The sequence below is a fragment of the Ornithorhynchus anatinus genome, chromosome 1 (assembly GCF_004115215.2).
Source record: "Ornithorhynchus anatinus isolate Pmale09 chromosome 1, mOrnAna1.pri.v4, whole genome shotgun sequence".
In the NCBI taxonomy this organism is placed as follows: Eukaryota; Metazoa; Chordata; class Mammalia; order Monotremata; family Ornithorhynchidae; genus Ornithorhynchus; species Ornithorhynchus anatinus.
In genome coordinates this window covers 134899238-134922120 of record NC_041728.1, presented here as the reverse complement: position 1 = coordinate 134922120, position 22883 = coordinate 134899238, and the positions used below count along the sequence as shown (strand labels likewise).

The 22883-nt window shown below is 46.3% G+C and overlaps 1 protein-coding gene across 1 annotated transcript in view; it reads left to right on the top strand.

Annotated features, from left to right (window-relative positions):
- Positions 1-22883, top strand: part of DGKG (diacylglycerol kinase gamma) — a 340544-nt gene that overhangs the window by 100417 nt on the left and 217244 nt on the right. Inside the window, exons 7-10 of the mRNA XM_029061465.1 lie at positions 1217-1387; positions 7152-7201; positions 8834-8908; positions 11738-11857. Of these exons, the coding sequence (XP_028917298.1) occupies positions 1217-1387; positions 7152-7201; positions 8834-8908; positions 11738-11857 (416 nt within the window). The remainder of the gene's footprint in view (positions 1-1216; positions 1388-7151; positions 7202-8833; positions 8909-11737; positions 11858-22883) is intronic.

Here is a 22883-nt window from a genome sequence, read left to right as displayed (position 1 = left end):
TTTTAAAAATGCCTATTTAGAAATTACAACTCTATTTAGGATATTTTAGGTCATGCTGCTTTTAGGTTACCTAAAAGCACCTTGGACTTGTGGAAAGAGCATGGGTCTGGGAGTCAGAGGACTAGGGTTCTAAAGTAAGCCCGGTGTGGGCAAGGGTTGTCTCTCTTTATTGTCGAATCGTACTTTCCATGCCCCCTCTCAGGGTCACACCTGGAGAGTTTCCAGTATTCTACCAATCTCAGCTATGGGAGGGAGAGTCAAGACATTTAACTTCTCTGTGCCTCAGTTCCCTCACCTGTAAAATGGGGGATTAAATACCCACTCTCCCTCCTATTTTAAACTGTGAGCCCCATATAGAACAAGGACTGTCAGACCTGATTAACTTGTATCTACCCCATTGCTTAGAACAGTGCTTGATACATGGTAATGCTTAATAAATGCCATAACTATTCATTATCATTACTGATCTGATCCTCTCCATTGACAATTATCATCATCATAATGATGTTGGTATTTGTTAAGCGCTTCCTATGTGCAGAGCACCGTTCTAAGCGCTGGGGTGGATACAGGGTAATCAGGTTGTCCCCCGTGGGGCTCACAGTTAATCCCCATTGTACAGGTAAGGTAACTGAGGCCCAGAGAAGTGAAGTGACTTCCCCACAGTCACACAGCTGACAAGTGGCCGAGCCGGCATTCGAACCCATGACCTCTTGACTCCCGAGCCCGTGCGCTTTCCGCTGAGCCACGCTGCTTAGGCAGCAGAGAGAAAAAGGAGGAGTGGATAGAGTTCATTAGCTATGCGATTAGAGGATCTTTGGTGACCTTGCAGAGAGCCGGTTCATGGAGTGAAAAGGGCAGAAATCATCGGTGGTATTTATTGAGCACATACTATGTGCAGAGCGCTGTTCTAAACTCTTGGGAGAGCACAGTCCAGTAGAGTTGGTAGACACATTCCCTGTCCACAGCCAGCTTACAGTCTGGAGGGGGAAGCAGTCATCCATATAAATAATTTATAATATATAACTTAAAGTTATGCACGTAATTGCTGTGGAGCTGAGGGTAGAACAAATTTTCAGTGCCCGAACTGACACCTGAATAAAATACTCAGATCATTCAAGGAGAAAGGAAATAGCCCAATAATTATGTTTCAGTTAATCCTGTTGTTTCAAATTTGTTACACACCAGCTTTTTGTATTTTTCTTTCTCCCCTTTCCAGGCTCGAGGAGCTTAGAGAAGAAGAAAACCTTTAACCTTCGAAAGAGTCACAACTCCCTCAAAGCTGTCTCTCTGCATCCTCCTGCCCCATTGACCCAGGTGGTCTACCTGAAAGACATTGTTTGCTACCTGTCGCTTCTGGAAAGGGGTCGGGCTGAGGATAAATTAGAGTGTAAGTGCGTGGAAATCAGGGGAGGTAGCTCTCTGTCTCTCTCTGTCTCTTCCATTCTCTCTCATCACCTTGCCAAAGTGATTTAAGAGCAGTTCAAAGACTCAGGATCCAGACTCAGAAAGGACTGTTAATAATAATAATTAATAATGATTATGGTATCTGTTAAGCGCCGTAGGCCGAGCACTGTTCTAAGCGCTGGGATAGATACGAGGTCGGAATCAATTAATTGATATTTATTGAGCGCCTACTGTGCGCAGAACGCTCGACTGAGAGCTTGAGAGAGTTACAATATGGTAGACTTGGTAATAATAATAGCAATTACGGTGCTTAGGCGCTTACTATGTGCCAAGCACTTTTCTAAGCAGTAGGAGTTGATACAAGTTAATCAGGCTGGACACAGCCCCTGTCCCACATGGGACTCGCAGTCTTAATCCCCATTTTGCCGATGAGGTAACTGAGGCCCAGAGAAGTGAAGTGACTTGCCCCAGGTCGCACAGCAGACATGTAGCAGAGCTGGGATTAGAACTCAGGTCCTTCTGATTCCCAGGCCGGTGCTCTATCCACTGAACCACACTGCTCCCTGTCCACAAGGAGTCCTATGGTCTAGAGGGGGAGACAGACCAACGTGGCTCAGTGGCAAGAGCCCGGGCTTGGGAGTCAGAGGTCGTGGGTTCTAATCCCGGCTCCGCCGCTCGTCAGCTGAGTGACTTTGGGCAAGTCACTTAACTTCTCTGTGCCTCAGCTACCTCATCTGTAAAAAGGGGATTAAGACTGTGAGCCCCACGTGGGACAACCTAATCACCTTGTATCCCCTCAGTGCTTAGAACAGTGCTTCGCACATAATACGCGCTTAACAAATGCCATCATTATTATTATTATTGATAAAATAAATTACAAATTGGAGAAATAGTAGAATCTAAGGATAGGTACATAAGTGCTGTGGGGCTGGGGTGAGTATCAAAGTGTTTAGGGGGTCTACAGCCAAGTGCATAGTCAACAGTGAGGGGATGGTGGATTGGGGAAATAAAGGGATTAATTTGGGAAGGCGTCTCGGAGGAGATGATGTGATTTTTAAGAGGGCTTTGAAGGCGGGGAGAGTGGTGGGCTTTTGCGTATAAAGAGGGAGGGAGTTCCAGGCCAGAGGGAGGACAGGGAGGGGAAAGACAGTAAACCTTCCTAGATTCCCAAGGCTTTACCGGCAATTGGTGTCCAGCCTTCCCTAGAAGCAGCCGAGTAAGACAAAGCTGTCCTAAACCCGATGGAAACACATCACATCATCGTGCCCATTTCTCGGGACCCACTTCAAAGTCAGTTATTCATTCGACTGTATTTATTGAGCACTAACTGTGTGCAGAGCACTGTACGAAGTCCTTGGGAGAGTACAGTACAACAATAATTAGACACATTCCCTGTCCCCAATGAGTTTACAGTCTACAGGGTGGAAGGCAGACATTAATTTCAAAGGAAAAAGCTTCTCAATTTTTATTATTCAAACTTCCCCCAAGAGAGAATTTGGACTCTGACAATTCCAAAGCCAGGGACGTTTGTGACGGAGAATGTCCATGGGGCAAATTTAAAATGCACTGAATCCCAGTCCTTGCATCATCCGGAAGGATGTAGAATAATTATAATGATGATGATAGTATTTGTCAAGCGCTTACTGTGTGCCAAGCACTGTTCAAAGTACTGGGGTAGATGCAAGGTAGAAGCAATGAACATCCACTACTGTCGCTTCGATCCCTTCCCATCCCGTTAATGATGCAACTCAGAGGTATTAAAAAGGGTACCGACTTCATGCCTTGCTACCTCTAATGGTATTTATTAAGCACTTATTATATGCAATCGCTTTATGAAAAACAGCTTGGCTCTGTGGCTAGAGCACAGGCTTGGAAGTCAGAAGGACCTGGATTCTAATCCTGTCTCTGCCACTTGTCTGCCATGTGAGAAGCAGCATGGCTCAGTGGAAAGAGCACGGGCTTTGGAGTCAGGGCTCATGAGTTCGAATCCCAGCTCTGCCACTTGTCGGCTGTGTGACTGTGGGCAAGTCACTTAACTTCTCTGTGCCTCAGTTCCCTCATCTGTAAAATGGGGATGAAAACTGTGAGCCCCACGTGGGACAACCCGATTCCCCTATGTCTACCCCAGCGCTTAGAACAGTGCTCGGCACATAGTAAGCGCTTAACAAATACCAACATTATTATTATTATTATGACTCTGGGCAAGTCACCTCACTTCTCTGTGCCTCAGGGAACCTCTACTGTAACATTCATTCATATTTATTAAACACTTACTGAGTGCAGAGCAATGTATTAAGCAGTTGGGAAAGTACAGTACAGCAATAAAAAGTGACAATCTCTGCCCAAAATGAGCTCGCAGTCTGGGGCCTTGCGGGGAGACAGACATCAGTACAAATAGACATCAATATGAATGAATAAAATGGCAGATATATACATAAGTACTGTAGGGCGGGGATGGATGAGAGCAGAGGGAGCGAGTCAGGGTGACGCAGAAGGGAGTGGGAGATGAGGAAAAGTTGGGCTCAGTCTGGGAAGGCCTCTTGGAGGAGATGGGCCTTCAGTAAGGCTTTGAAGAGGGAGAGTCATTGTCTGTCAGATTTGAGGAGGGAGAGCGTTCCAGGCCTGAGGTAGAACATGGGCCACTGGTTGGCGGCCAAACAGGCGAGATGGAGCCACAGCTCCCCAGGAAGGGTTCGGGAGAAAGAAAGGATAGTACCTCACACTGCTCCATCAGGTTCCTTCATGGTTTTTTTAGTAGGAGAAACTAGAAATTAAGTGAGGTTTGGAGATTTCATTAATCCAAGCCTACCAACTTGTACCACTCTCCCCTACAGACTGCCAACAATCCAGACCTGGCTGGGCGGTATCATTATTATCGTTGGTATCGTTGTTGTATCTGTTAGGCATTTACTATGTGCCAAGCTCTGTTCTGAGCACTGGAGTAGATACAAATTGATCAGATCGAGCACAGTCCCTGTTCTACATGGGGCTCACACACCAAGTCGGAGGGAGAACAGGTCCTGCATCTCCATTTTACTGAGGAGGAAACAGCGGCACAGAGAAGTAAAGTGACTTACCCAAGGTCACGCAGCAGGCGACTACAAAGCAAGGTCCTCTGACGCCCAGGCCCGTGCTCTTCCCACAAGGCGTGCTGCATCGGCTAAAAGGGATTTGGAGGCAGGAAGGAGGATCCCCGAGGATCCTGTAGGGCCTGGGCTAGATCTCCGGCAAGAGAGCACTGGCGTCACAGAGCCCATTTAAGAAGGGAGAAGAGAGACGGCCTTGGGCTGAAGCAAAGGAGGGAGAAGTTTCTGAATCTGAACCCCCTCCTATAATTAAAACCTAAACCGGTCCTTGAGGTCCTTCTTTTAGGCAGAGGGGGCTCCCCTGGCCATTTGTCTGCCGCTCTCTTTTCTCCTCCCCAGACTGAGCCTCCTGGTGAAGTGTCCAGACAGTCTGTTTCAGGGGGATATCTAGGCTGTGCAGGTGGCCCAGGCCAGTCAGCACTGATTCACACATCCTCTGTAAATGATTGTGCTTTGCCCAGTGACATATATTGAGTGTTTACTATGTGCACAGCACTGGACTAAGCATTTGGGAAAGAACAGTACAGCTCAGTTAGCAGACATGCCCTCTGCCCAAAACAAGCTTCCAGTCTAGAGGGGGAGACAGACATTAATATGAATAAGTAATTTATAATATATAATATAGAAGCAGCGTGGCGCAGTGGAAAGAGCACGGGCTTTGGAGTCAGGGCTCATGAGTTCGAATCCCGGATCTGCCACTTGTCAGCTGTGTGACTGTGGGCAAGTCACTTAACTTCTCTGTGCCTCAGTTCCCTCATCTGTAAAATGGGGATTAAGACTGTGAGCCCCACGTGGGACAACCTGATTCCCCTGTGTTTACCCCAGCGCTTAGAACAGTGCTCTGCACGTAGTAAGCGCTTAACGAATACCAACATTATTATTTATTATTATTATTGGGAGTCAGAGGTCATGGGTTCAAATCCCAGATCTGCCACTTGTCAGCTGTGTGACGTGGGCAAGTCACTTAACTTCTCAGCGCCTCAGTTACCTCATCTGTAAAATGGCGATGAAGATCGTGAGTTTCACGTGGGACAACCTACTACCCTGTATCTACCTCAGCGCTTAGAACAGTGCTTGGCACATAGTAAGCGCTTAACAAATACCAACATTATTAATATATCATTTAAAGATATATGTAAGTGCTGGGTTTATTTACATTAATGGCCGTCTACCCCCTTCTAGACTATAGGCACACTGTAGTCAGGGAATATGGCTATTTATTGTTGTATTCGCCCAAGTGCTTAGTACAATGCTCTGCACACAGTAAGCACTCAATAAATGAGAATGAATGAATGAATGAAAGGAATGGAGTAGATTGAGTAGGAGCAGAGTTCTATAGCTTGAACTTTTTCCTGGGGAAAAGCTTCCTAGACCTATCGCAGTGTTCGAACGCAACACCGATGAGACTGAAAGCGCGTCAGTGGGCAGGGATTGTCTCTATCTGTTGCCGAAGTGTACATTCCAAGCGCTTAGTACAGTGCTCTGCACATAGTAAGCGCTCAATAAATACTATTGAATGAACACATTCCAACCAATCGATCAGTCGATCCATCATTAATACTTATTGAACATTTACCATGTGCAGAGCACTGTACTAAATGCTTAGGAGAATCAGTACAACACAATTAGCAGACACATTCCCTCGCGGCCCATAACAAGCTTACAGCCTAGAGGGGGAAACAGACATTAATATGAATAAATAACTTATAATGTATAATTTAAAGATATGTACCTAAATGCTATGCGAGTAGATTGAGAAGGAGCAGAATTCCATGGCTTGAATTTTTCCCCAGAGAAAAACCTTCTTAGACTTGACCTAGCGACCACCGCAACGCACTCCATCCGATCAATCAATCCATCGATCACATTCACTTAGAGCTTACTGTGTGCAGAGCACTAGACTGTAAACTCATTATGGGCAGGTAACTTGTCCGCTAATCTGTTCTACTCTTCCAAACGCTTAATTCGGTGCTCTGCACCTAGAAAGCAACTAGGTCATGAGTTCTAATCCCGGATCCGCCACTTACCTGCTAGGTGACCTCCGGCAAGTCATTTCACTTCTCTGGGCCTCAGTTACCTCATCTGTAAAATAATAGTAATAGTAATGTTGGTATTTGTTAAGCACTTACTATGTGCAGAGCATTGTTCTAAGAGCTGGGATAGATGCAGGGTAATCGCTTTGTCCCATGTGAGGCTCACAGGCTTCATCCCCATTTTACAGATGAGGGAACCGAGGCACCGAGAAGTTAAGTGACTTGCCCACAGTCACACAGCTGACAAGTGGCAGATCCGGGATTGAGACTGTGAGCCCCAAATTAGATAGGGACTGGGTCCAATCTGATTAGCCTGTATCTATCCCAGTGCTTAGAGCGGAGTCTGGCCCAAAGTAAGCACTTAACAAATGCCGTAATTATTATTAGTAGTAATAGTAAACGCTTAATGATCGATCAATTGTACTAGGTGCTTGGGAGAGTGCAATATACCATTCCCTGCCCTCCAGGAGCTTACGGTGTAAAGGGGGTGACAGACAGTAGTACAAATAAATTACGGAGATGTACAGAAGTGCTGTGGGTCTGAGGTGGGGGGTGAATAAAGGGAGCAAATCAGGGTAACGTGGAAGGGAGTGTTTAGAAAGCCTGACGTTTTCTGTGCTTCTTGCAGTCATGTTTCGTCTCTATGACACGGATGGTAACGGCCTCTTGGACAGCTCGGTAAGCTCCCTCCCCCTCGCAATGCGCTCCGACAGAAGAAGCAGCGTGGCCTAGTGGAAAGAGCACGGGCCTGGTAGTCTCAAGGACCTGGGTTCTAATCCCAGCTCCACCCCTTGTCTGTTCTGTGACCTTGGGCAAGTCACTTCATTTCTCCGCGGCTCAGTTCTCTCATCTGTAAAATGGGGGTGAAGACTGTGAGCCCCATGTGGGACCATGTCCAACCAGATTAGCTCATATCTAGCCCAGTGCTTAGAACAGTGCCTAGCACATAGTAAGTGCCTAACAAATGCCATAAAAAATAGAAATGGCCATCTAGGTCTAAGCCCATAGAGAAGGACAGAAGGACATCTAGTTGACCCTCGATGCCTCAGGTCTGAGGACACCCCTGCCCTGGGGACATCCACCCTCTTTAGTAGGGTATCTATTAAGCACCAAGCTCTGTACTAAGCGCCAGGTTTGCTATAAGTTAATCAAGTTGGAAGCAGTCCCTATCTCAAGTGGGTCTCACAATCCGGAGGAGAAGGAAAAAGGGTATTGCCTTGAATCCCTATTTTGCGGATGAGGAAACTGAGTTATATGACATGCCCAAGGTCACACAACAGGCAAGTGGCAGAGCCAGGATCGGAATCTACGTCTTCTGACTCTCGGGCGCCTGCTCTATCCACTTGGCTACACCGCTTCCCTCTTCTGTCCGGCAGAAATCAATCAATCGGTGGTACTTATTGAGTGCTTACTGTGTGCAGAGCACTGTACCAACCGCTGGGGAATGTACGATACAAAAGAGTTGGTAAGTACGATCCCTGCCCGCAGTGAATTTGCAGTCGACAGAAGAGACCCCTCCCCAATCTAGATTTTTGCATGTGATTAAGAGAGAAGAGTTCAGTCAGTCAATTGATCATATTTATTGAGCACTTCCTGTGTGCAGAGCACTGTATTAAGCGCATGGGAGAGCACAATATAACAGACCCATTCCCTGCCCACAGTGAGCTTACAGTCTAGAGAGGGAGACAGACATCAATATAAATAAATCAATGACAGATGTACGTATCATTCGTACGCGTACATATTCATTCAGTCGTATTTATTGGGCGCTTACTGTGTGCAGAGCATTGTACTAAGCGCTTGGAAAGTACAATTCAGAATAAAGAGAGACAATGCCTGCCCTCACCGGGCTTACAGTTTTGAAGCCTACATATTTGCAGTTTACATATCATACATGCACCTACATATCAGAGGGGGATGACAGAGACCTGATGGAAAGAAAATGAGAAATGGGAGAATAGATAGGAAGAAGAGGAACGTTGACCTAAATCTCCCACCGTGAGAACGATTTATCCGTCCCACCTTCCCCCCGTAATTAAGAGTCTATTGTCCTGGGACGCTCGCCCAGTAGGAAGCATGGCTCAGAGGAGAGAGAATAAGGAACAGGGCGAGACCCTGCCTCAGTCTGCCTGCTTTTAATGAAAAATCGGCATATGTCCCCGGGGGAATCGGCCAACAGGGCTCGCCTCTCACTCTGCCCACTCCCATCTGCCGTTTTCCTGCCTCTCCAAATTCCTTCTGGAGGCGGTGTTGACGGCGTGCTTTCCGAGGTGCCTTTTCAATCGGCCCCTCCCTTTTGACTTCCCTCAGGAGCTGGATCGGATAATCAACCAAATGGTCCACGTCGCAGAGTACCTGGAGTGGGACGCCACAGAGCTCCGGCCCGTAAGTGACCGCGGGGTGGGAGATGTTTTCAGGGTGAGGGTTTGAGGGGAGAACCCCGGGCTTTCTCGGTAATAGACTTCCAGGCCCGATTCCTCAACCCGCGGGATCACGATCCATCAGCTGCCGGAACTGGGTGCTGAACAAAAAGAATTGGAGACCTGAATAAAATAGGGCAAGTGCCTTACTCTAGAACCGAAGTTTGGCCCGCTGAACAAAATGGGAATTGGCCAAGTGAACCAGCTTCAGTCACAGCTAGCTTGGCTCACTGGCACTTGGCTGATGGTAAATAAATAATTGTGGTGTTAAGCGATTACTATGTTCCAAGCAGAGCAGTCCTCCAGTCAATCATATTTATTGAGCTCTATTGCAGAGCGCTGTACTGAGCACTTGGAAGAGTACGGTATAACAATAAACAGACACATTCCCTGCCCACAATGGGCTGACAGTCTAGGGTTTATAGTATCTTGTACTAAGTACTGGAGTAAGATAATAATAATAATAATGTTGGTATTTGTTAAGCGCTTACTATGTGCAGAGCACCGTTCTAAGCACGGAGGTAGAAACAGGGTCCTCAGGTTGTCCCACATGAGGCTCACAGTCTTAATCCCCATTTTACAGATGAGGGAACTGAGGCACAGAGAAGTCAAGTAACTTGCCCAAAGTCACACAGCTGACGAGTGGCAGAGCTGGGATTCGAACTCATGACCCCTGACTCCCAAGCCCGTGCTCTTTCCACTGAGCCACGCTGCTTTACCAGCCACAGCTCCTTTCCCACATGGGGCATGTCATTTAAGGGGAAGGGAGAAGAGGTATCGAATCCCTGTTTCATAGATGAGCAAACTGAGGCACAGGAAGGTGAAGTAACTTGCCCACGGTCACACAGCAGGCAGGTGGGTTAGCCTGGACTAGGACCTGCATTCTAGTCCCAGCTCTGCCGCTCGTCTGCTGTGTGTGACCTCGGACGAGTCACTTCTCTGTGCCTCAGTTCCCTCATCTGTAAACACGGGGATTAAGACTGTGAGCCCCGTGTCAGACAGGGACTGTGTTCAACTTGATTAGCTTGTATCCCAGTGCTTACTGCAGTGCCTAGCACATAGTAAGTGCATGACAAATACCATAGAAAAAAACAACCCAGGTCTTCTGACTCCCAGGCCAGTGTGCTTTCCACCAGACTTCACTGCTTCCCCCGTGTTGACTTCCTTTTGTTATTTGGGTGACCACTTCATCCCAGTTAGGAGAAGCAGCATAAGATAGTGGTTAGAGCAAGGGCCTTGGACTCAGAAGGTCATGAGTTCCAATCCCAGCTCCACCACTTGTCTGCTGTGTGACTTTGGGCAAGTCTCTTCACTTCTCTGGCCCTCAGTTACCTCATTTGTAAAAAAAAAAATGGGGATTAAGATGTGAGCCCAATAGGGGCCAGAGACTGTGTCCAACCTGGTTAACTTGTATCTTCCCCAGTGCTTAGAACGGTGCTTGTCGCATAAGCGCTTAACAAATACCATCATCATCGTCATTTTGGGGAGAGCACCTGCTTTTTCATGAAAGAAGTCGGGAAAGATAAGGGAAGCAAGGTTTCCTTCCACCACTTCCTCCCACCTTCTGGACTAGAGATTTCCGTTCCAAACTGGAAGATGCTTCCTCCAGCCTAAGGAAGACTTGAACCTCCCACATCCCAGGAGATCTGACCCCACCTAAACCTTCAGCAAGGACAGGACTAACAGTCCTGACATTTACCAGATAATCAATCAATCAATCAGTCAATTGTATTTATTGAACACTCACTGTATGCAGAGCCCTGCATTAAGCGCTTGGGAGAGTACAACATGATAATATAGCAGGCATATTCCCTGAGCTTACAGACTAGAGGGGGTGACACATTCATATAAATAAACGTCACAGCTATGTACGTAAGTATTGTGGGACTGAAGGAAGGAGGTGAATAAAGGGTACAAATCAGGCAATACAGAAGGGAGTGGGAGAAAAGGAAATGAGGCCTTAGGGAAGCCCTTTTGGAGGAGATGTGCCCTCAATAAAGCGTAAAAGGTGGGGAGAAAAATCATCTGTTGGCTAACACTAGAGATCTTCTTTTTAGAAGCAGTTCTGCCGATATCCTTTTGCTCGAGGATATTAATGGGAACAATCTGGCTGAAAATAGAATTGGTTTTCCCATTTGGCCCTCCCCACCCCTTCATCTTCAGAAGTTTACTCACCCATTAGTAACACCAAATTAGCCTAGAGAAGGCCGTCTTGAAGTCACCGAGCTTTTTGACTTATGAACAACAGGATCCGTTGATCTTCTGAGGAACAGGAAACACATGCCAGTGCCAATAGCATGAAAACAAAACTTGTTACTCAGATTATTTTGGAACTGTGTTTTTCCTTCTTCCATGGAGCATCGAGGGCTCTGAGTACAACCTGTTCCCCAATCTTTGGCAGCACGTTAATGATAACTGTGGCATTCGTTAAGCCCTTACAACGTGCCAAGAACCGGAGTAGAAACAAGAAGCCGAAGGCCTGGAGTAATAATGATAATGACGGTATATGTTAAGTGCTTAGTATGTTTCAGGCACTGGGCTAAGCTCCGGGGTGGATACAAGCGAACCGAGTTGGATATAGTCCCTGTCCCATGTGGGGCTCACAGCCTCAATCCCCATTTACCAGATAAGGTAACTGAATCATAGAGAAGTGGAGTGACTTGCCCAAGGTCACCCAGCAGACGAACAGCGGAACTGGGATTAGAAAACTTCTGACTCCCAGGCCCATCGGGTGTGTGCGTGTGAGGTTGGTGGGGGGTACCCGGTGATTCCCGTGCTCTTGTGCTCTTTGTAGATTTTGAAGGAGATGATGGAGGAAATTGATTTTGACCACGATGGGACCGTTACTCTGGAAGAATGGATTCGGGGGGGCATGACCACCATCCCTTTACTGGTCCTACTGGGAATGGAGACGGTAAGTGAGCCTTACTGGGGTCAGCATCGAAGGGGAGGGTGGACCACAGAGCAGATCTGTAGTTGCTGGGAGGCTGGCCGGTGTCACCGACCTCCACGCCGGGCTTGAAAATATTATGCCACTCGGGTGATTCCCCTAGATGAGATAATCTTTAGTGCAGCGAATGGGTCTCTAAGGCATCTGGGGTCATGGGATTCTAGGTTTTAAGTTAAGGATCCTGGAATGATCTGGATATCTGCCCATGACCTAAGTTGCTTGCCCTAAGACGTCGCCCGGGAAGATCCAGTAAAGTCAGGCCACTCTGACGGCTAAGAACTGAAGACACCGTGGATGATTTTAGCTGCTCGCCTCAACGGTCCCCCAAGCTGCCCCAGGGATGGAGGAGAGTTGGGGAGGGCGGGAAGGAAGCAGTGGGAGGCCTGAACAGGAAGGACAGTTTTGTACGGTGCCTGGCACATAAGCGCTTAACAAATACCATATAAAAAATTTACAGAGCAGCCGGTCCACTGTTCGCTCTGAACTTCATTCTGGACTTCTAGGATCTGGCCTCAGAGTCTTGCTTCATCTGCTGGGTGCCTGATGCTGCTCAAGATTCCTCTCATGCTGGTGATCCTGGGCAGCTTCAGTCAGTCATATTTATTGAGCGCTTACTGCATGCAGAGCACTGTACTAAGCACTTAGGAGCCACATTATTAATGATAATAATGATAATAACTGTGATAAATACCATGAGGGGGGGAAGAAAGGAAGATAGTGTTAGTGCATTGGAAAATTAGCTGATTCCATTGATATCAGGCCTTCAGCAGGTACCACAGCATTGATTTCCCAACTAGGAATGTGTCTGTTATACTGTTACGATGTACTTTCCCAAGTGCTTAGTCCAAGGCTCTGAGAAGCAGCGTGGCTCAGTGGAAAGAGCCCGGGCTCTGGAGTCAGAGGTCATGGGTTCGAATCCCTGCTCGGCCACTTGTCAGCTGTGTGACTGTGGGCAAGTCACTTCACTTCTCTGTGCCTCGGTTACCTCATCTGTAAAATGGGGATTAAGACTGTGAGCCCCACGTGGGACAAGCTGATTCTCCTGTGTCTACCCCAGCGCTTAGAACAGTGCTCTGCACATAGTAAGCGCTTAACAAATACCATCATCATCATCAAAGAGTAAGCGCTTAACAAATAATCACTCAATCAATCAACTGTATTTATTGAGCACTTACTATTTGTAGAGCCCTGTACTAAGCATTTGGGAAAGTACAATTGATTCATTGATTATTTGTTAAGCACTTATTATGTGCCAGGCACTGGGGCGGAAATAAGCGAATCGAGTTGGACACAGTCCCTGTCTTTCACTCAGTCATTCATTCAATCATATATTATACTGTACTAAGCGCTTGGGAGAGTGTAATACAGCAACAGATACATTCCCTGTCCACAACAAGCTCACAGTCTAGAGGGGGAGACAGACATTAATATAGATAAACAAATAAACTACAGATATAATAGAGACAGACATTAATATAAGCAAATAAACAACATAAATAATATAAATACACAAATAAATGAATTATGGATATAATATAAATACATTACAGATATTGTATTTATTGAGGCACATGGGGCTCACGTCTCAATCCCCATTTCACGGATGAGATAGCTGAGGCACAGAGTGATTTGCCCAAGGTGTCCCAACAGACAAGTGGCAGACTGGGATTAGAATCTAGGACCTTCTGTCTCCCAGGCCTGTGGTCTAACCACTACTCCATGCTGCTTCTCTACTCACAATGAGCTTACAATCTAGAAAGAGCTTACAGTGTGAGCGCTTCTAAGCCCGTCAATGGGCAGGGATTGTCTCTATCTGTTGCCGAATTGTATCATTCCAAGCACTTAGTACACTGCTCTGTACATAGCAAGCGCTCAATAAATACTATTGAATGAATGAATGAACCTGGCAATAGGAATAATCATTTCTCCCTTTCCCTTTTCCTCTGTTTATGGGAGAGCTTAGGCCAAGGATGGCGTCTCTCCTTGATTGTGCAAACTCCACTGGTTCTGATTTCTTCCAAAGAATGTGCCCAGGACACTGGAAAAAATCCTCGGACCCCGGGTAGCCCTTGTCCTCTACTGCAGTCTGAATCTCCATTGATATCCAAAGATATTCTGCTCTCAGAGAACATTTTCAGCTCTGGACTGAGTCAGAAAGAAGTTTCGGCCACCGACAGGGCTTATCGGATGCTCAGTCCTCCTTATAGATAGCTGCTCATCCATTCACCCGGGACCGGGAAGAATTTTTTCCAGATATGGAACAAATAGCATAGAGCCTATTCAGTTTACAATTTAAATGATCTGGGTAAAAGGTAGACTAATCTTAGTTCTTAATTTTGCCGTAGGCAGCACTGAATTCGATTGTCTTAGAATTCTCTTACCACTCATATCGTTTTGGGGTCTCAGAATTTGGAGGATCAGGTTGGAAATGCTGTTATTATGTTTAGATTATATATATATATGTGTATATAATGTTTAGATTATATATATATATATATGTGTATATATATAATACAGAGATGTTAAGTGACTTGCCCAAAGGCACACAGCTGATCCTATAGAGTATATATATATACTCTAAATCTATGTATATATGTATACACACACACGTACATGCACACACATGCACACACCCACATATATGTGATGGGCAGCGTGGCTCAGTGGCAAGAGCACAGGCTTGGGAGTCAGAGGTCATGGGTTCTAATCCCGGCTCCACCACTTAGCTGTATGCCTTTGGGGAAGTCACTTAACGTCTCTGTGCCTCAGTGACCTCATCTGTTAAAATGGGGATTAAGACTGTGAGCCCCACGTGGGGCAACCTGATTACCTTGTATCAACCCCAGCGCTTACTATGTGCAAAGCACTAACAAATACCATTATTATTTTATTATTACTATGTATATGGTATGTGTGAGAAGCAACATGACATAGTGGATAGACCATGGGCCTGGGAATCTGAAGGTCATGGGTTCTAGTCCCAGCTCTGCCAATTGTCTGTTGTGTGACCCTGTGTAAGTCATTTCACTTCTCTCTACCTCAGTTACCTCATCTGTAAAATGGGGATTAAGACTGTGAGCCCTGCAGGACTGGGACCGTGTCCAACATGATCTGCCCCTGTTCTTAGTTCAGTGCCTGGCACAGAATAAGCACTTAACCAATACCATTATTATTATTATTATTGTCAGTAATAATAATAATTAGAGAAGCAGCATGGCTCAGTGGAAGGACCCCGGGCTGGGGAATCGGAGATCGTGGGTTCGAATCCCGACTCTGCCACTTGTCCGCTGTGTGACTGTGGGCAAGTCACTTCGCTTCTCTGGGCCTCAGTGACCTCATGTGTAAAATGGGGATTAAGACTGTGAACCTCACGTGGGACGACCTGATTACCCCGTATCTACCCCAGCGCTTAGAGCAGTGTTCGGCACATAGTAAGCGCTTAACAAATACCAACATTATTATCATTACCCCAGTGCTTAGAACAGTGCTCTGTACATAGTAAGCACTTAGCAAATGCCAACAATATTATTCTTAAATATATATGTAGACAGAGAGAGGAGGAGAGAGTGAGTGAGTGGTACTGTCTTTTAAAAAGCCGGGGGGGGCTAGGTAAGGAATACTATTCACACAAAACATCCGGGGTTGTCCAAGAAAAATTAGTCACAATAGAACAAGCAAATACAAGTTATCTTAGTGGCCAGAAACAAGATTGCCACAGGATGGCACCACAGCCTAAAAAAGATGAGTGTTGTACTACTGCCAAATTTTCAGGGTTGACTTCCCTCTTAAATCGCTAACACGCGAAAGAGACATTGTTAGGTAAACTAGGAGGACAGACTGCGATTGATCTGCCTAACTCCTAAGGAAAACGGATGTTCAAGAGCACTATTTGTTCAAGATCTCGGAGTGTTCCCATTGTCCTCCTAAAAGCAGAACGTAGAATGATAGGTGAAGAAGGCAACAGAGCTAAGAAGAACTGAGCGTGTCCAAGTCATAAGTTAATGGTCCGGTCCACGGAATGACTGGAACCGGAAAAACATTCTATAATCAAATGACAGTCGTCTCTTCGGGCCTTAGAGAAGCAGCGGAAAGAGGAAAGCTCTCAGTGGAAAGAGCCTGGGCTTGGGAGTCAGAGGTCATGGGTTCGAATTCCGGCTCTGCCACTTGGCAGCTGTGTGACTGTGGGCAAGTCACTTCACTTCTCTGTGCCTCCGTTACCTCATCTGTAAAATGGGGATTAACTGTGAGCCTCACGTGGGACAACCTGATGACCCTGTATTTACCCCAGCGCTTAGAACAGTTCTCTGCACATAGTAAGCGCTTAACAAATACCAACGTTATTATTATTATTATTAGCCAAGTTTGAGGTTGGAGCTCAGATACATAGATATCGGATGCATAGATATACACATATCAGGCACTCTTCTAAGCGCTGGGGTGGATACAAGCTAATAGGGTTGGAGAGAGACCTTGTCCCACATAGGGCTCACAGTCTTAATCCGCATTTTATAGGTGAGGGAACTGAGGCATAGAGAAGTTAAGTGAGTTGCCCAAGGTCATACAACAGACAAGTGGCAGAGTAGTGATTTGAACTCCCGTCCTTCTGACTCCCAGGTCTGTGCTCTACCCACTAGACCATGCTGCTTCTCAACGTCTCATTCTTCTCGGCTCTGATGTGTGCAGAGCACTGTAGTATGTGCTTGGGAGAGTGCAGTGTAACAGAGTTGGTGGACACATTCCCTGTCCACAGTGAGCTTACATCCTAGATGGAAAGGTCAGACATAAATAAATAAATTGTGGATCTGTGGGGCTGAGGGTCGGATGAGTGACGTGTGCGAATCCAGGTGCAAGGGTGACGCAGAAGGGGCTGGGAGAAGAGGAAATAACAGCTTAGTCGGAGAAGGCGTCTTGGGGGAGAGGTACTTTTAATAAGGCTTTGAAGGTGGAGAGAATGATCGTCTGTCGGATGTGAAGAGGGAGGGAGTTCCAGGCCAGAGGCAGGATGTGGGTGAGGGGTCGGCGGCGAGATAGATGAGATCCAGATACAGAGAGTAACTTGACTTTGGAGGAGCGACCTGAGTGGACTGGGTTGAAGTAGGAAATCAGGGAGGTAAGGTAGGCGAGGGCAAGGTGACTGAGTGCTTAAAAGCGTATGGGAAGGAATTTCCGTTTGATACGGAGGTTGATGGGCAACCGCTGGAGGTTCTTGGGGCATGGGAAGACATGGCCTGAACGTTTTTTTAGAAAAATGACTCGGGCGGCAGAGTGAATGAAGTATGGACCGGAATGGGGAGAAACAGGAAGGTGGGAGGTCTGCAAAGAGGCTGATGCAGTAATCATGGCATGATAGGATAAGGGCTTGGATAGGCATGGTAGCGGTTTGGATGAAGAAGAAAAAGATTTGTATGATGTTATGAAGGCCGAACTGACAGGATTTGGTACTAGACCGAATATGTGGGTTGAACGAGTGAGCCGAGTCGAGACCTTCCCCATTGTTACGGGCTTGTGAGGCGGGGAGGTTAGTGGTGCGATGATGGGAAAGTCAGGGAAAGGACAAGGTTTTGTGGAAAGATGAGAAGTTCTGTTTTGGACATGTTATGTTTGCAGTGTTGGTGGGACATCCAAATAGAGATGTCCTGAAGGCAGAAAGGAAATGTGAGACTGCAGAGAAGGAGAGAGATCAGGGCTGGAGAGGGAGATTTGAAAATCCTCTGCATAGGTGGTTGAAAGCCATTTGAGCAAATGAGTTCTCCAAGAGAATGGGTGTAAATGGAGAATACAAGGGGACCCCAGACTGAGCCTTGAGAGACTCCCACGGTTAGATGGTAGGAGACAGAGGAAGAGTCCGTGAAAGAGACTGAGAATGAGCAGCGAAAGAGATAGGAAAAAAAAGAGAGGACAGAAGCAGTGAAGCCAAGGTTGGATAATGTTTCCAAGAGCGGAGGGTGGTCAACAGCGTCACAGGGTGCTGAGTGGTCGAGGAGGATTTAGGATGGAGTGGAGGCCGTTGAATTTGGCAAGAAGAAGGTCATTGGTGACCCTAGGACAGCTTCTGTTGAGTGAAGGGAGCCAGATTGGAGGGGGTGAAAGAGAATTGGAAGAGAGGAAATGGAGACAGCAGGTATAGACAACTTGCTCAAGGAGTTTGGAGAGAAATTGTAAGAGGGAGATGGGGCGATAACTGGAGGGGAGCTGTGGGGTCAAGGGAGGGTGTTTTTTTAGGATGGGGAGACATGGGCATGTTTGAAAGCAGTAGGGAAGAAGTCAGGGGAGAGTGAACAATTGAAGGTAGCAGTCAGGGAGGGAAGAAAGGAGACGAAAGGTAAGGTGTGAAAGTTGGGGGTTAGAGGTGAAGATGGAGGAGGTGGATTTTGAAGGGAGGAGGGAATCTCCTCTTGAGATACTGCTGGAAAAGATGGGAGAATCGCCAAAGGGGCAGGAGGAGGGAGAAACTGGAAAGGAGCAGGTGAGATTTTAGGGAGATCACGCCTGATGGTTTCAATTTTCTCAATAAAGTACGAGGCCAGGTCATTAGAGGCAAGAGATGGAGGGGGGCAGTGGGTGAGGGGGTTTTGTGTGTGTGTGTATATGTTTGTGAGAGAGTGTGAAAAGCGGGAGGGGCTTTTCTACTCATCACTATTCCCTAGTAAATCTCCACCTGTCCCTATCGCCTCTGACCTATGGCTCATGGCTTCCCCCGCCTCTTGAAACATCCTTCCCCCACCTCAAGCTTCACCAAAGCCATTTCCGTCCTCTCAAAGCCTTCCCTGAAAGTCATTTCTTCCAGGAGGCATTTCCTGACTAATCCCTCTACCTCCTCCCAAGGCTTGCCGTATCAGAACTCATCTTTATCTGCTTCTTTATTATTGATGCATTCGCTTGTCTCTATTACAATCTGTTCTCTTGCTCTGAACTATGGCCTATTCATCAATTTGCGTTTACTTTCCGTCCCCTGAGATTGTAAACCCATCGAGGGTAGGGATTATGGTCTTTTACAAAACTCAAGTTCAGGGCTCTACACCTTAGTTGGCCCTCAGTAAAATGCTGTTAATGATGCTGCTGATATTCAGTCAATTAATCGAATTAATTATTAAAATTAAATTAAAAAATAAAAATTTATTAAGTAAATTTGATTAATTGACTGAATATCAGCAGCATCATTAAGAGCATTTTAATGTGCGCAGAGCACTGTGTTAAGCACTTGGGAAAGTACACTATAACAGAGTTTCTGAAAACGATATTCTTCTTGGATTTATGTATCATATAATAATAATAATAATGGTAGTTGTTAAGCGGTAGTTGTTAAGCGCTTACTATGTACCAGGCACTGTACTAAGCGCTGGGGTGGGTTTAAACAATTCAGGTTGGACACAGTCCCTGCCCCATGTGGGGCTCACAGTCTCAATCCCCATTTTCCAGATGAGGTAACTGAGGCTCAGAAAAGTGAAGTGACTTGCCCAAGGTCACAGAGCAGACAAGGGGAAGAGCCAGGATTAGAACTCATGACCTTCCGACTCCCAGGCCCTTGGTCTATGCACTACACCATGCTGCTTCTCTAATACATTTCCACCAAAGTGGTTGATTAAGCCATTTTCCACTACAGCTAATACCAACTGTGAATTAGGTGCCTTTTATCTGTGACCTTCTCAAATATTCAGAAGGGCATTATCCAGCCTCGGTCCACTTTTTGACCATTTTACTCTGTTTTAGCAATTCCATCAGAGTGTGGGTCAGGACCGGAAGAGGAAAAGAATTAATGACTAGTTAGCCTGACTACTAGTTAGCAGCCTTGCTGGAAGATTTGGTAGGGAAGGTAATAATAATAATAATAATAGTAGTATTTGTTAATCACTTAGTCTGTGCCAGGCACTGTTCTAAGCCCTAGGGTAGATATAAGATAATAGGGTTGGACACAGTCCCAGAGTCTTAATCCCCATTTTACAGAAGAGGTAACTGATGCCCAGAGAAGTGAAATGACTTCCCCAAGGTCACACAACGGACAAGTGGGGGAGCCGGGATTGGAGCCCAGATCCTTCTGACTCCCGGGCCCGTGCTGATGCTACCGGCTAAAACAGTCTTTGAATATCTGGTGAATTTCAGTTGTATTTCAGTTATCCATTCTGGACATTGCCCAAAATACATGTTGAGACACTAAAAAAAAAATCTTACTCAAAGAACAGATCTAGACCCATTCAATTCAGGATCCTTCCCGGGACTCCTCGTGGGTTAGATGACTTTGATGGAAGTTGCCTAGTGTGAACATTACATCTGTGAATTCAATTCAGTCCAATCCTATTTACTGAGCGCTTACCGTGTGCAAAGCACCGTACTGAGCGCTTGGGAGAGTGCAATGGAACAACAAGCTGCCCACAGTAAGCTCATAGTCTAGAAGGGAAGACAGACATTAATATAAATAAATGTTACAGATATGATATAATATGACTTGTGGGGAGGGAACGAATCTACCGACTCCATTGTATTGTACTCTCCCAAGTGCTTAGTACAGAGTTCTAAGCATTAGTAAGTGCTTAATAAATTGAGCTTCGAGTATGGCAAGACACTAACGAGCCCTGACACTGGCTTATCTCCGGTTCTCTGAAAATTTCCTCCAGAGTCCGTCTCTGTGCGGCGAGCAGTCTCAGAAACTAGAATCCTGAAGAGAGAGACCTTTCCCATTTCCAGGTAGATTAAGAACATGATTCGTCAAATTCCCTGAGCCTGGACAGGAATATAGCCTTACAAATCCGGTAGCTGGGGGAAAAATGTTTAGGCCTGCCCAGATTCCAGACAGCCGCAAGATTTGCATTTGTCCCGCTTGGGTTGCCAACCCCACCTCCACTCACCTACTCCCTGCCCACCTCCACTCACCCACACACATCCCAAACTCACCAACAGCCCCCCAGATGGCCATTACTACCACCCTGGCCGGTCAGATCATTTTCAAATTGCCTCAGCCCTATTTTCTCTAGACCCGGGGACGGGTTCTAGTTTGGCCTCGGTAGAAACAAAGGCTGGTGAGACCTGAGGCCGAGGGGCGAGTGCTAATTGTCGTGACTGCACTTACGCCGACTCCGCAGGCATTTGAAATAAATGTAAACGTTGGAGAGGAGAACGATTTTCATTCAGCTGATGCCCCCTGAGAGCGAGACTGGCAACATTCTCCATCTGCTTAGCTCTAATTTGATTTCCTCGCTAATGGGTGGAAAATTGATCCTTCTACAAATCAGAAACTTGGTCAGAAATACAAATCCCCAGGTCGCGAGAATATGAGAGGCCGCTCTTAAGTTACCGAACGAGAGGAAATGGACTTAAATTGCACCGAGGGAGGATTCTCTTATCCGTAAGCCTGACTATCTTGACTGTAAGGGTGACTCAGTGTTGAAACAGGCTATCGAGGGAGGCTGTGGAATCTCCAGCCCGGGACATCTTTAAATATAGGTTAGACAGAGAGTCCTTCCTTTTTTTTTTTCCCCTAGGTGATATTTATTAAGCACTTACTATTTGCCAGGGACTGTACTAAGCGCTGGGGTAGTTACAAGCTAATCGGGTTAGACACAGTCCATGTCTCACGTGGGGCTTGCAATCTTAATCCCATTTTACAGGTGAGGTCACTGAGGTGCAGAGAAGTGAATAATAATAATGATAACTACTAAACTGTGAGCTTGTTATCTAGACTGTGAGCTCATTGTGGGTAAAAAGAAGTCTGTGGTTAGATTGTATTCTCCCAAGTGCTTAGTACAGAGCTTTGCACACAGTAAGTGCTCAAAAAATGTGATCGAATGAATGAAAAAATGAATAATAATAATAATTATGGTATTAGGTAAGCACTTACTGTGTGCCAGGTACTGTACTAAGCGCTGGGGTGGATATAAGCAAATCGGGTTGGACACAGTCCCTCTACCACGTGGGGCTCACAGTTTCAATCTCCATTTTACAGGTGAGAGAATTGAGTCACAGGGAACTAAAATGAGAAGCAGCGTGGCTCAGTGGAGAGAGCCTGGGCTTGGGAGCCAGAGGTCATGGGTTCGAATCCCAGCTCTGCCACTTGTCAGCTGTGTGACTGTGGGCAAGTCACTTCACTTCTCTGTGCCTCATTTACCTCATCTGTAAAATGGGGATTAAGACTGTGAGCCTCACATGGGGCAACCTGATCACCCTGAATCTCCCTCAGTGCTTAGAACAGTGCTCTGCACATGATAGGTGCTTAACAAATACCAACATTAATCTAGTCCCAGACCTCCCCAGAGCTGGATGACGTCAAGGGAGATGTGCTGAGTCCTCTAGACCATTGTAAGCTTGTTGTGGGCAAGGAATGTGTCTGTTTATTGTTATATTGTACTCTTCCAAACGCACGGTACAGTGCTCTGCACACAGTAAGCACTCAGTGATTGAATGAATGAATTGCCATCCTCTATGTGTTGTGTGGAAAGCGTCTTGAGCTCTCAGGAAGAAAAAAACTGCAACTGTAGTTTGTCCCCTTCATTAACCAACAGCAAATGAAGAAGGGAAAAGGGATCATCTAGCAGCATGGCCTAGTGATGAAAAGCCCGGGCTTGGGAGTCAAAAGACGTGGGTTCTAATCCCGGCGCCGCCACTTGTCTGCTGTATGATCTTGGGCTAGTTATTTAACTTCTCTGTGCCTCAGTTGCCTCATCTGTAAAATGGGGATTAAGATTGTGAGCCCCATGTGGGACAACCTGATTATCTTGTATCTTCCAGCGCTTAGAACAGTGCTTGGCATGTAGCAAGAGCTTAATAATAATAATGTTGGTATTTAAGTGCTTACTATGTGCGGAGCACTGTTCTAAGTGCTGGGGTAGATACAGGGTCATCAGGTTGTCCCATGTGAGGTTCAAAGTCTTAATCCCCATTTTACAGATGAGGTAACTGAGACAGAGAGAAGTGAAGTGACTTGCCCACAGTCACACAGCTGACAAGTGGCAGAGTGGGGATTGGAACCCATGACCTCTGACTCCCAAGCCCGTGCTCT